This window comes from Lepidochelys olivacea (genome assembly GCF_965140295.1).
Source record: "Lepidochelys olivacea isolate rLepOli2 genome assembly, chromosome: 12".
Lineage (NCBI taxonomy): Eukaryota > Metazoa > Chordata > Testudines > Cheloniidae > Lepidochelys > Lepidochelys olivacea.
Window position 1 is genome coordinate 20474174 of NC_140422.1, and position 13062 is coordinate 20487235.

Below are 13062 nucleotides of genomic sequence, written 5' to 3' on the forward strand. Positions count from 1 at the left end.
GAATGTGGTCTGATACGCAGGTCTCTGTGGTAAATATGTAAAACATGTAGTATGTTTATCACCTGCCTTTTCTTCTTTAGAATTGTAATAAGGAAGGATGAATGACTGGCTGTCTTTAGACCAGAAAGAGCCATGTTTAAAGCAGCAAGAATGGAACCCACAAAAGCAGTCTTCTTGTTTCTTCAAACATGATTTTTGCTAAAAATGTTCCCAGTCTTGGTTGAGCATATGATGATTACTTTTAGAGCCTGACCCTGGGAGGTGATGAACACCAGCCATATCGATGGGAGCTGACTTCAAATGAAAGTTGCAGGTGCTCAGCATTTCTCAGATTCAAGCCATTCATCTACGTGAATATCAGTCCTTAGCACAATGAACTGTAACAAAGGAGCAATCCAATTTGTTGAAGACAATTCCAACCTGTGCCAATATAGTAACATCAGGCACCATACATGATATCTACACAGGTCAGAATTCATGGGTCAAGTTATTCTCTCTTAGAAACAAATACGCCTTTAAAAATAATTTAAATGTCACATACTTTTCCACTTATCAGAGAAAGAGAATTCTTTTTCAACTCTTAAAGGCTACACTTCCCCTAGTATTACTGAACCGAAATGTCCAAATCTCGGCAGATTCCTCTCTTGCTGCTGGAATATGTGTTTCACAATGAGAAATCCAATTATAAATAGTCTTTCCATGTTAATAGTTAAGTATTTTTAACTAGTCTAGTTATTAGCCTATTTTTTAAAAAAAGACTATGGAGAATCTCATTCTTAAATTAAAATCATGTAGAAATTAAGCCTTCCTTTTCTTACAAGAAGCCAATATGAGTAACACTTAAATGTTACCAAGCATACTTTCCCAATACTTACAATAATTTTAACTTTTATGCCATAAAAATTGTTTTTATAAACATGCTACTGTACATCCAACCAAAACCCAAATCACGCTGGTTTGTGCGAGACCAAATCAAACACTAGGGTGAAAGAAAGTTTCTCTGTTTTTAGAACAGAGAATGTATAGATTTCTCTCTATATTTAATCCAGAAAATGATTCACTGGTTGTTGCCCGACCTTCGTGTGACAGCTCTCACCTTTCAATTCTTTAGGATCTGCCTGCATTCCAGTAGCTGTTCCAGTCAATACAATCCCATCAGCAAGGAAGAGCTCAGCAGCCTTAGCAGTCTCTGATATACTGACATCTGCTGTCAGAGCGTGAGCGCTGTAAACAGCAGAAACATAACCTGTTGTTACTTTCAGCATACATACTTGCTATCCACCTTGTTTAATGTTAGGCTGCTTTTCTTACAACTCATGATTGTATTTCAACTCCCTACTGTCAGAACAACTGAAGATTGACTTTTGAGTGTTAAGTGCCTTTTTTTTTTTTACAGTTGACATTAAAAACACAATGTGAGGGAAAAAAAAGTTTGGTCATCCTAGACCCATAACCCACTTGTCTCTTTGTCTGGGTCTCACCCTGTCTACACAGTGACTGCTAAATGTGCTAGACTGTCACCCTGGAGTACCAACTGAGCTGGCAGCTTTTGTAGTGAGTGGCTAATTTTCATAGATGCTGAATTCCCCTGATTTCAAGGGGATTTGTAGGTGCTCGGTGTTTCTGTAAATCAGGTCCTTGTCCTCTAGGAACTGGACTAGGAGCATCATCTCATTTCATAAAGGCCAACAAAAAGAACTAACTTTCAGTCATTAGCAAGCACTATATCCTGGATATCTGTCTTTGGAGGAAAAAATGAGAGCAGCTATCATCTTCAAACAGTAGTTGCTTCATGCATCCAAAGATGTACCATTCAAATTTTAAGCAGTAACTGTCAGTAAGATGTGTAAGCTAGCCTCTTTTTCTGAAACCTACATCTAGAGCAACCTCAGCTTTAGACAGCTTCAAAAATTTGAGAAAGTTTTAGCCTTTGAAACACCAACTTTTACATTTATAATTTCCCCCTATCTTTTCTACAATAGAATCAGAAAATACAATATTTAACACAGACAATATTATACAGTAACCTGATACTCTGTTATGGTAGTACAGAGCACTAACCACAAAAGACCAGTAGTCCTGGGACTAGTGTCCTTCTTTCTGGGCCAACCAGATCTGGGAATGGAATAGAAGGAACTTGCTTCAGTCATATTGAGAGGCAATGCCTCTTCTGGCATATTCACTCTGCCATGACCCTCTCCATCAGTGTGACTGTGCTAAAAAAAGAATACCAAACAACTTTTTGCAGCCAGAAGAAAGTCATTGTGATGTCAGGGCCTTGATGAAGTTGTGCATATGTAAAAATATGGAGGGAAAAAACAGAGTGAAAGGAAATGGAAATCCCTAACGCTAGTAACGAAGGATAACCTGGGAAACAGTTTGTCAAGTTAGAGAATTGGACACTGCTAATTCTTGGTGCCAGGCATTTTGTTGTTGTTGTTAGAGAAAACACCACAGCCTTTTAACCCCTGCCCTTTAGTTCAATAATCCCATGAATATTTGTTTCCCATAAACTGGTTAGATGACATTCTCCTTTCCACTATTAACTAAGCAAATAACAAACACCACATTGCATCAGCCTATGAACAATTCAGTGTACATTCTGAATATGAGTGTCTCATATGACAAAGATGAGAATATGTGCATGAAGTACCACATTCTGGGACTTCTCAGAAGAAGAAATATCATTGCACAGATGTTCAGAATATGGAGAGGTGAAGTTAGAAAGTAAATGCTTTGAAGGAACCTTTAAACTTATGTTGAAAATGCGGCATATCATTTATTATAATGAAATGTTTCTTTTTTTAAACCAGATATTAAATATGCCCCAAACCTAGCTATTTCCATGACTTTTCCCACACTCCACACACAAATCTTTCTTGAATTCAAGCTACTTGATATGCGCAATACACAGCTTTTTGGTTCTCTCTTTTTCTGAATTAAATTTCAAAGAAACATCTAATAACAGAAAGGACTATATGACAATTGTGATGAAATGTCAGCTTGAATTCACATAGCTGTCATAAGATGCTGCTGCCTGATAATCATAAAACATACTCCATATCCACATACAGCACTGATTTAAAATTGAAGAAACCAATATTAGAGGGAAAGGGATAAGAGCTTTTAATGTGGCAAAAATCTCATGATTTGTATGTGTCACATTTGGTAGCCACCCATATAACTTAGCTATTAAAATATTAATATTAACTTAGCTATTAAAATAGCTATTTTAGATGCTTACCCTCATGAAACATGATTTATTTGTAAACATAATAAGGAGATACATCTAACTGATATAAAGCATCACCTTATGTCAGAAACAAGACATTTACAAATTCTGAAAGTTAAACAACTGCAAATTACACAGATGCAGAAAGCTGCAGTTTATAGGGGCAAGTTTAATAGTTTTGCAAGACCCTGTGTGAGCAGTAAAGTTCTCCCAATATTCACTTTCTGAGTAATTAATAAGATTAATGTAAAATGAACATCAGATTATTTTTACATTAACACATATGTAAACAGTGCGCATATTTACCTGTGTTTCTTTTTAATATCGGCAAAAATTTGAACATGCTGTGCTCCGATTTGTTTTCGGTATCTTAGCAGATCACCTGCACAGGCATTTATAATCCCTTCATCAGCAACATGAGAAAAAACAAACCCTTCAACTCGGATAAAATCCAGACCTAGAAAAGAAATTTGAAATCTGAAGATGAAATTGAACTGCAAAGAGAAATTACATTTCTCCTAAATTTCATCCTGTAATTACATTTTCAGTCTATTCTGATACAGTATTGAGAGGTTCTCAGACACTAGCACAAAAAGCAAGTCTCTGCTGATAAGTAGTTTGTCAAGCCTAGTTAAAACATGTGTTAAAGATTTTTAGTGCAACCCATCACCGTAGCCTCTAGGTGCAAGGCATACATCAAGAGCAACACAAACTGAATTTCCACAAACAGCCCCCCCCGTACCTCCTAGGCCCACTACAAGGAAAAACCCGTAAGCTGGATGGTGAGCTACCTCCTAATTGCAGCTAAGATACAATCTTTGGATTTCGATGTACAAATTTCAAATTTTAAAATAAATTTCTAAAACTTTCTGCAGTTTTTATTTAATTGATCAAATTTAGAGATCTGGCCCTGTAATTCTTATAGAGATTGAATGCCTATTAAAATAGAAAGGGAGTTTTGGTTGAATGCAAAATCAGGCCCCAATTAAAAATGATTTTCAGTTGTGAATTTAGAACATTATTGGTAATCCAGTAAAATGGCAGTTCTCAAACTTTTGCATACTGTGGGGCACTATTTAAGACAATGACTTTCATTTCTCCCTTTCCCCCACATTCTCTCCCCTCCCAGTGTACCAAACTCACATTTGCCTTGCATCAACTATAGTGTTTGATTCTAAGAAGAAGCAACAATAGGTAGTAAAGGAACAAGATGAATCTAAGGTAATTATATGGCTCCCAGTACTGTGGAATCTGAGAATCTCCCTATCTTTAGTGTATTTACACTGTGAGGTAGGAAAGTGCTATTATCTCCTGTGATGGGGTATGCACCCCACACTTTCTCTTACTACTATAGTTATTTTTCCAGAAACCTCTTAGAACAGATGTTCACCACAGTTGCCAACTTTCACACAGTAAATAAGCACCCTGACTTTCATAATAAGCCCAAAAATCAAGCTAATCCCATTTCAAAACAAGCCCCAAACAAGCCAATCCCTAAGAACCCCAACACTCTATGCCCTGGTCTACACTAGGAGTTTAGGTCGAATTTAGCAGGGTTAAATCGATGTAAACCTGCACCCGTCCACATGATGAAGCCCTTTTTTTCGACTTAAAGGGCTCTTAAAATCGATTTCCTTAATCCACCTCTGACAAGTGGATTAGCGCTTAAATCGGCCTTGCCGGGTCAAATTTGGGGTACTGTGGACGCAATTAGACGGTATTGGCCTCCGGGAGCTATCCCAGAGTGCTCTATTGTGACCACTCTGGACAGCACTCTCAACTTAGATGCACTGGTCAGGTAGACAGGAAAAGGCCCGCAAACTTTTGAATTTCAATTTCCTGTTTGCATGGTCACCTGCAGCTTGCCACACTGGCCAGAGCTCATTAGCAGAGGTGACAATGCAGAGCTCATCAGGAGAGGTGACCATGATGGAGTCCCAGAATCGCAAAAGAGCTCCAGCATGGACCAAACGGGAGGTACGGGATCTGATCGCTGTATGGGGAGAGGAATCCGTACTATCAGAACTCCGTTCCAGTTTTCGAAATGCCAAAACCTTTGTCAAAAATCTCCCAGGGCATGAAGGACAGAGGCCATAACAGGGACCCGAAGCAGTGCCGCGTGAAACTTAAGGAGCTGAGCCAAGCCTACCAGAAAACCAGAGAGGCAAACGGGTGCTCCGGGTCAGAGCCCCAAACATGCCGCTTCTATGATGAGCTGCATGACATTTTAGGGGGTTCAGCCACCACTACCCCAGCCGTGTTGACTCCTTCAATGGAGATGGAGGTAACACAGAAGCAAGTTTTGGGGATGAGGAAGATGATGATGAAGTTGTAGATAGCTCACAGCAAGCAAGCGGAGAAACCGGTTTTCCCGACAGCCAGGAACTGTTTCTCACCCTGGACCTGGAGGCAGTACCCCCCAGACCCACCCAAGGCTGCCTCCCGGACCCACCAGGCAGAGAAGAGACCTCTGGTGAGTGTACCTTTTAAAATACTATACATGGTTTAAAAGCAAGCATGTTTAATGATTAATTTGCCCTGGCATTTGCAGCTCTCCTGGATGTACTACCAAAGCCTTTGCAAAAGATTTCTGGGGAGGGCAGCCTGATTCCACCCACCATGGTAGGACACTTTACCACACCAGGCCAGTAGCACGTACTCGGGAATCATTGTAGAACAAAGCATTGCAGTGTATGTTTGCTGGCATTCAAACAACATCCGTTCTTTATCTCTCTGTGTTATCCTCAGGAGAGTGATATCATTCATGGTCACCTGGTTGAAATAGGGTGCTTTTCTTAAGGGGACATGCAGAGGTGCCCGTTCCTGCTGGGCTGTTTGCCTGTGGCTGAACAGAAATGTTCCCCGCTGTTAGCCAGGGGCGGGGGGGGGAGGGGAGGGGCTAGCCACGTGGTGAGGGGAGGCAAAATGTGACCTTGGAATGAAAGCACATGTGCTGTGTATGTAATGTTAACAGCAAGGTTTACCGTGAAAGAGTATAGCCATTGTTCTAGAAAATGTGTCTTTTTAAATACCACTGCCTCTTTTTTTTTTTTCCCACCAGCTGCATGTGTTTCAATGATCACAGGATCTTCTCCTTCCCAGAGGCTAGTGAAGATTAGAAGGCGAAAAAAAAGCACTCGTGATGAAATGTTCTCTGAGCTCATGGTATCCTCCCACACTGACATAGCACAGACGACTGAGTGGAGGCAGACAATGTCAGAGTGCAGGAAAGCACAATATGACCGGGAGGAGAGGTGGCGGGCTGAAGAGAGTAAGTGGCGGGCTGAAGAGAGGGCTGAAGTTCAAATGTGGCGGCAGCGTGATGAGAGGAGGCAGGATTCAATGCTGAGGCTGCTGGAGGATCAAACCAATGTGCTCCAGCGTATGGTTGAGCTGCAGGAAAGGCAGCAGGAGCACAGACCACCGTTACAGCTCCTGTGTAACCAATCGCCCTCCTCCCCAAGTTCCATAGCCTCCTCACCCAGACGCCCAAGAACGCGGTGGGGGAGCCTCCGGCCACCCGGCCACTCCACCCCAGAGGACTGCCCAAGCAACAGAAGGCTGGCATTCAATAAGTTTTAAAGTTTTAAAGTGCTGTGTGGCCTTGTCCTTCCCTCGTCCACCACCCCTCCTGGTGCTTCTCTCCTCCACCATCCCTCCCGGGCTACCTTGGTAGTTATCCCCCTATTTGTGTAATGAATGAATAAAGAATGCATAAATGTGAAGCAACAATGACTTTATTGCCTCTGCAAGCGGTGATCGAAGGGAGGAGGGGACGGTGGTTAGCTTACAGGGAAGTAGAGTGAACCAAGGGGCGGGGGGTTTCATCATGGAGAAACAAACAGAACTTTCACACCGTAGCCTGTCCATTCATGAAACTGGTTTTCAAAGCTTCTCTGATGAGCACCGCACCCTCCTGTGCTCTTCTAACCGCCCTGGTGTCTGGCTGTGCGAAACCAGCAGCCAGGCGATTTGCCTCAACCTCCCACCCCGCCATAAACGTCTCCCCCTTACTCTCACAGATATTGTGGAGCGCAGAGCAAGCAGTAATAACAGTGGGAATATTGGTTTCGCTGAGGTCTAACCGAGTCAGTAAACTGCGCCAGCGCGCTTTTAAATGTCCAAATGCACATTCTACCACCATTCTGCACTTGCTCAGCCTGTAGTTGAACAGCTCCTGACTACTGTCCAGGCTGCCTGTGTACGGCTTCATGAGCCATGGCATTAAGGGGTAGGCTGGGTCCCCAAGCATAACTATAGGCATTTCAATGTCCCCAACTGTTATTTTCTGGTCTGGGAATAAAGTCCCTTCTTGCAGCTTTTGAAACAGACCAGAGTTCCTGAAGATGCGAGCGTCATGTACCTTTCCCGGCCATCCCACATTGATGTTGGTGAAACGTCCCTTGTGATCCACCAGTGCTTGCAGCACTGTTGAAAAGTACCCCTTGCCGTTTATGTACTCGCTGGCTTGGTGCTCCGGTGCCAAGATAGGGATATGGGTTCCGTCTATGGCCCCACCACAGTTAGGGAATCCCATTGCAGCAAAGCCATCCACTATGATCTGCACATTTCCCAGGGTCACTACCCTTGATATCAGCAGATCTTTGATTGCGTGGGCTACTTGCATCACAGCAGCCCCCACAATAGATTTGCCCACTCCAAATTGATTCCCGACTGACCGGTAGCTGTCTGGCGTTGCAAGCTTCCACAGGACTATCGCCACTTGCTTCTCAACTGTGAGGGCTGCTCTCATCTTGGTATTCTTGCGCCTCAGGGCAGGGGAAAGCAAGTCACAAAGTTCCATAAAAGTGCCCTTATGCATGCGAAAGTTTCTCAACCACTGGGAATCATCCCAGACCTGCAACATTATGAGGTCCCACCAGTCTGTGCTTGTTTCCCGAGCCCAGAATCAGCATTCCACCACATGAACCTGGCCCATTAGCACCATGATGCCCACATTGCCAGGGCCCCTACTTTGAGAGAAGTCTGTGTCCATGTCCTCATCACTCTCGTCACCGCGCTGACATTGCCTACTCGCTCGGTTTCGCTTTGTCAGGTTCTGGAGCTGCATATACTGCTGGATAATGTGCGTGGTGTTTAATGTGCTCCTAATTGCCAAAGTGATCTGAGCAGGCTCCATGCTTGCCGTGGTATGGCGTCTGCACAGAAAAAGGCATGGAACGATTGTCTGCCATTGCCCTGATGGAGGGAGAGGCAACTGACGACATGGCTTACAGGGTTGGCTTACAGGGAATTAAAATCAACAAAGGGGGTGGCTTTGCGAGAAACTGAATGGTCCCCTCAAGGATAGAACTCAAAACTGGGTTTGGCAGGCCGTTGATTTCACAGAGGGAAGGAGAAAATGAATACAAAACATATCTGGTCTACTTCTTGTTTTGAGCCACTTCATCTATCTTTATACATCTTGCTGGCAGCAGACTGTGCAGTACGACCGTTAGCCATCATCATCTCCTGGGTGCTTGGCAGAAGACGGTGCAGTATGACGACTAGCCATCATCTTCTGCTGGCTGGAGGTTAAAAGACAGTGCACTGCCAGTAGGACTGAATCGCCACGAGACGAAACTTAAAAGGGAAATGACCTGACTGAGTCACTCCCATGTTTGCCCAGGCACCCGATTAAAAGAGCACCCAGGACTACGTCGATGACGGCTACCAGTCATACTGCACTGTCTGCTGCCAAAAGGCAATTAACTGCTGCTGTGTAGCAATGCAGTACCACGTCTGCCAGCACCCAGGAGACATACGGTAACGGTTTGCTGAGCGGGCTCCATGCTTGCCGTGGTATGGCGTCTGCACAGGTAACTCAAGAAAAAAGGTGCAAAATGATTGTCTGCCCCTGCTTTCATGGAGCGAGGGAGGGAACGGGGGCCTGACGATATGTACCCAGAACCACCCGCGACAATGTTTTAGCCTCATCAGGCACTGGGATTTCTACCCAGAATTCAGATGGGCAGCGGAGACTGTGGGATAGCCATCTACGGTGCAACGCTCCGGAAGTCGACGGTTGCCTCGGTACTGTGGACACACTCCGCTGACTACATGCACTTAGAGCACTTGTGTGGGGACACACACAATTCACTGTATAAAACCGCTTTCTACAAAACCAAGTTCTATAAATTCGACCTAATTTCGTAGTGTAGACATACCCTATGTGACAAGATCCCCCTAGTGTACAGACTGGGACTGTGGCAGCCCAATATGCACCCCTGACTCTCTTCCTCCCCCACACCGGCCCCTGCTTGCCAGAAGCCGATTTAAAAAAAAAAAAAAAGCAACAAGCTACAAGTCAAAAACTAGACAACAAGCAACTCACAAGCCAATTAAGCCAAAAACAAGCCCAATTTCTGCATTTTTTCCACAGGTTTGGCACGTCTGATGTCCACACTTGTTTACCTAGCTGTTACTGTTTTCTGCATAATCAGCGGACTCCATTGCATTTTCTTGAGGCTGCTTGAAAATGATGCATGTTGTCAGGCACCTTAATCTCTCTTTTAAAGAGCTGTAGAATTAATACATATATAGGTCTGTAAAGAAACCAAGTTCCACCAAGTGGGTGTATTTTATGACAGGCTTTTTTCCTTTAGTCCATGTTCCTTTCTGTGACCATTACTCTTACACAATAAAAAAAGGGGAGGAGGTGCCTTCCTTTTACATTCTTAAATGTAGCACCATATGACTGCCAATGTCAGATTTATCTGATAATTCCTTTGAGTTAAAATGCTGGGGGGGAAATTGAGAAGTTCATCTCTGCTTCATTCCTCACCTACAGACAAAATGTTTGTATGAGTGACAAAGTGCTGGTGCTTCTTCTGATTTCCTTACATTTTCTCAAAAGCCAGAAGACAACTGCTGTTTTCCAACACAATTCTGTTCCAAGGTATTATTACTGACAGAGAGTAGACAGACATTCCCCAGAGGGAATGAAATGGCTACATAATAGCAGGAGACGTTGCTGCATCTGCTTTTTCAAGTACCACATCTTTAAGTGTTTTTGTAACAAAGACTAAAATGTGCAATGCTCTGTTTATTAATAGTCACCTCTATTGACCATCAAAACTGCAGCATTACACAATCAAGTCACTACTGCATCATTACAGAAATACTGACCAAAGATGAGGGATCTACAAAGCAGCATTCACTTTAATGAAGAGTTGCTGAAAGGGGCTCTTCAAATTACAGTGATTCCCTCTTTCTTCTTGCTTTCCTGTTCATTGAGCTTGATACAATCATTTTTGCAGTAGTTGAATGAAATGCATTAAACACAGGTCCTTCAGAGCTCCAGTCCCCCAGTTACAGAGCAAGTAGCACAGAACTCTAACAGTACCTTCAGGAATTCTCTCCCTCATTAACAATGACTAAGAAGTCAGAAATACATTGCTCCTTCAATATCTTCTCCTTTTGGTACTGCAACATGTCCCTAAATGAATCCCAGTTAATTTAAAGCATCCGGTTCAGATTTTTTGAAATACAATAAATTGACGTTTTTGCAAGCACTGCCAAGTATCCCTATATGGAAACTGTACCTAAAAATTAAAAGATAACTGGATTTTGTTAGTTACTTTTTATTGCAGCCATAGCTTTTCCTATAAGCTTTAGGGAAGCAATGAAAATAGATTAAGCTTGCTAGTTTACCAACCAGATCAACAGCAAAAATGCAGTTTCACTTTTTAAAATGTTGAAAAGAAATCACAGTACAAAACACTTCTATTAATAAAAACTCTCTTAAGAAAGAGACTCAAGATTTTCAGAGAGAAATTCAACCAAATTACAGCTGTCATTCTAATAGACAAGTCCACATTTTCTGAATGGTATTTTTAATATTTTTAAAAACACAAAGTTAAACATCTTTTAATTTTGTGGGTCTTACAAAAGAAAGTGCCAGGTTTTTAAAACTATACATGCACAAACATGTGAATATACTGCTCTTGCATGGGCAATCTGGGTAAATGCATGTGCAAACTACCAGTCAGAGCAGTTTAAATGGTCCTTTACATGGGAGTCCTGTGATCTGAAGTGCATCAAAGAAAGCGTGTGTGCATATTTTTGCATGCACACAATTCATGGACATGGAATGGTACGTGCTGCCTGCCTTGCTCTGCAGCAGTAGATATTATTTACAGAGCTGAGCTTTTAAAAAAAAAACAACAACAGAGAAGCTCAATCACCAATAAAAATATTCTGATATGACAAGAATCTTCGTCAAAGTTACTGTCATTTGTATTAAAATTAAAACAATGATATTCAGTTGAACTCCATGCAAAATACTGGGAGAAAAGAACAGTTTATCCTTTTTGTTGAGAAAACAATCATTAGGGGAAAGTTTCTAAAATATTACAAAAGCATTAGAAACAAAAACTGGTAAAAACCACCATTTAAATGGTATGATATTATAAGAAGATGCATCTGCTCTCCACTCACCATGACTCTGTAACTAAAAGACTCCAGTGGTTCAAAGTAGCCTGAGAACTTACCTGCAACAGTGTGGGTTGTGAAGCATGGAAGAAAAAGGCAATACAGCAATGCAAGAAGATAAAATAGATCATGGAAAATATACTTGTAAGCTAGAAAAGAGCATGCCGATATAACCTGAGATTTGTTTGTCACTACTTAAAGGTAATGATACGAAATGCAAGATTTCAGTGTTAATTCAGCCATCAGCTTTAAACCAAGAAACAAATGAGTGGAACACAAATTGTTTGAACCAAACTTTCAGCAGGGAGGAGGAGACTGTACAATTGTTGCTAGCCTTGCTGTTTCTTACGGGATTCATGTAGCCAGGTAAGTTGAATTTATATTTAACTTTTCTAAGCACAATTTAAATTGCTTAATATTTTGGTTAAGAGAGGTGATGCTCACGTCCATTCAGCGTAGGTGTGTGTGCTCGCTACATGCACCGGTGCTGGAAGTTTTTCCTTCAGTAGTATCCGTAGGGGACTGGCTCAGGAGCGGCGCGTGTATACTGTAGTATATAGGGCACTGCCGGCCCCCTCCATCCTCATTTGCTTCTTGCCAGAAACTCTGACCGTGGGGAAGGAGGACAGATTGTGGAACAGACATGAGCAACACACCTCGAAGAACACCAGTTATGGAAAAAAGTAACTGTCTTTTCTTCTTCGAGTGATTGCTCATGTCCATTCAACTTAGCTGACTCCCAGCAGTACCTATGGGGGCAAGTAAGGAGTTCACAAACATGCAGATTGCAATACAGCTCTGCTGAATCCAGCATCATCCCCAACCTGCTGCGGGATGGCACAGTGGCCATGAACATCTGTACTGAGGGTCATGTCGTGGCTCGACAGATGTCCTGGATCGGGAAGCATGCCAGGAAGGCCACTGAAGCTGCCTGCGCTCTAGTCGAGTGGGCTCTGACGATTGGCGGTGGAGGACTCCCGCTAACTCGTAGCAGGTTCGAATGCAAGAGGTGATCCAGTTAGAAGTCCTTTGCGTGAACACTGGAAGGCCCTTCATTCTATCAGCTGTAGAGATGAAAAGCTGAGTCGACGTACGGAAAGGCTTTGTCCAATCCAGGTAGAAAGCCAGAGTCCTCCTCAGAGTCCAAAGCGTGAAGGTGCCTCTCTTCACTAGTCTCATGGAGCTCAAGGCAGAAGACCGGAAGAAAGATGTCCTTGCTCATGTGGAGAGTACACACTACCTTGGGAAGGAAAGCCGGGTGGGGCTGGAACTGGACCTGGTCCTTATAGAAGGCCGCGTATGGCGGTTCTGAAGTCAGGGTTCATAGCTCAGAGTCTCGCCTTGCTGACATCACTGCCACCAGGAAAACTACCTTCCATAATAGGTGGAAAGGGAGC

General features: G+C 42.8%; 1 protein-coding gene across 2 annotated transcripts in view; it reads right to left on the bottom strand.

Moving 5' to 3' along the window:
* The window catches only part of LOC311528984 (uncharacterized protein F13E9.13, mitochondrial-like), a 42436-nt gene that overhangs the window by 11299 nt on the left and 18075 nt on the right, over positions 1-13062 (bottom strand). For both annotated transcript variants that reach the window (XM_084644550.1, XM_084644549.1), the window contains 2 exons: positions 3539-3689; positions 1097-1224 (listed from right to left, as the gene is read on the bottom strand). In XM_084644550.1, the coding sequence (XP_084500676.1) occupies positions 1097-1224; positions 3539-3689 (279 nt within the window). The remainder of the gene's footprint in view (positions 1-1096; positions 1225-3538; positions 3690-13062) is intronic.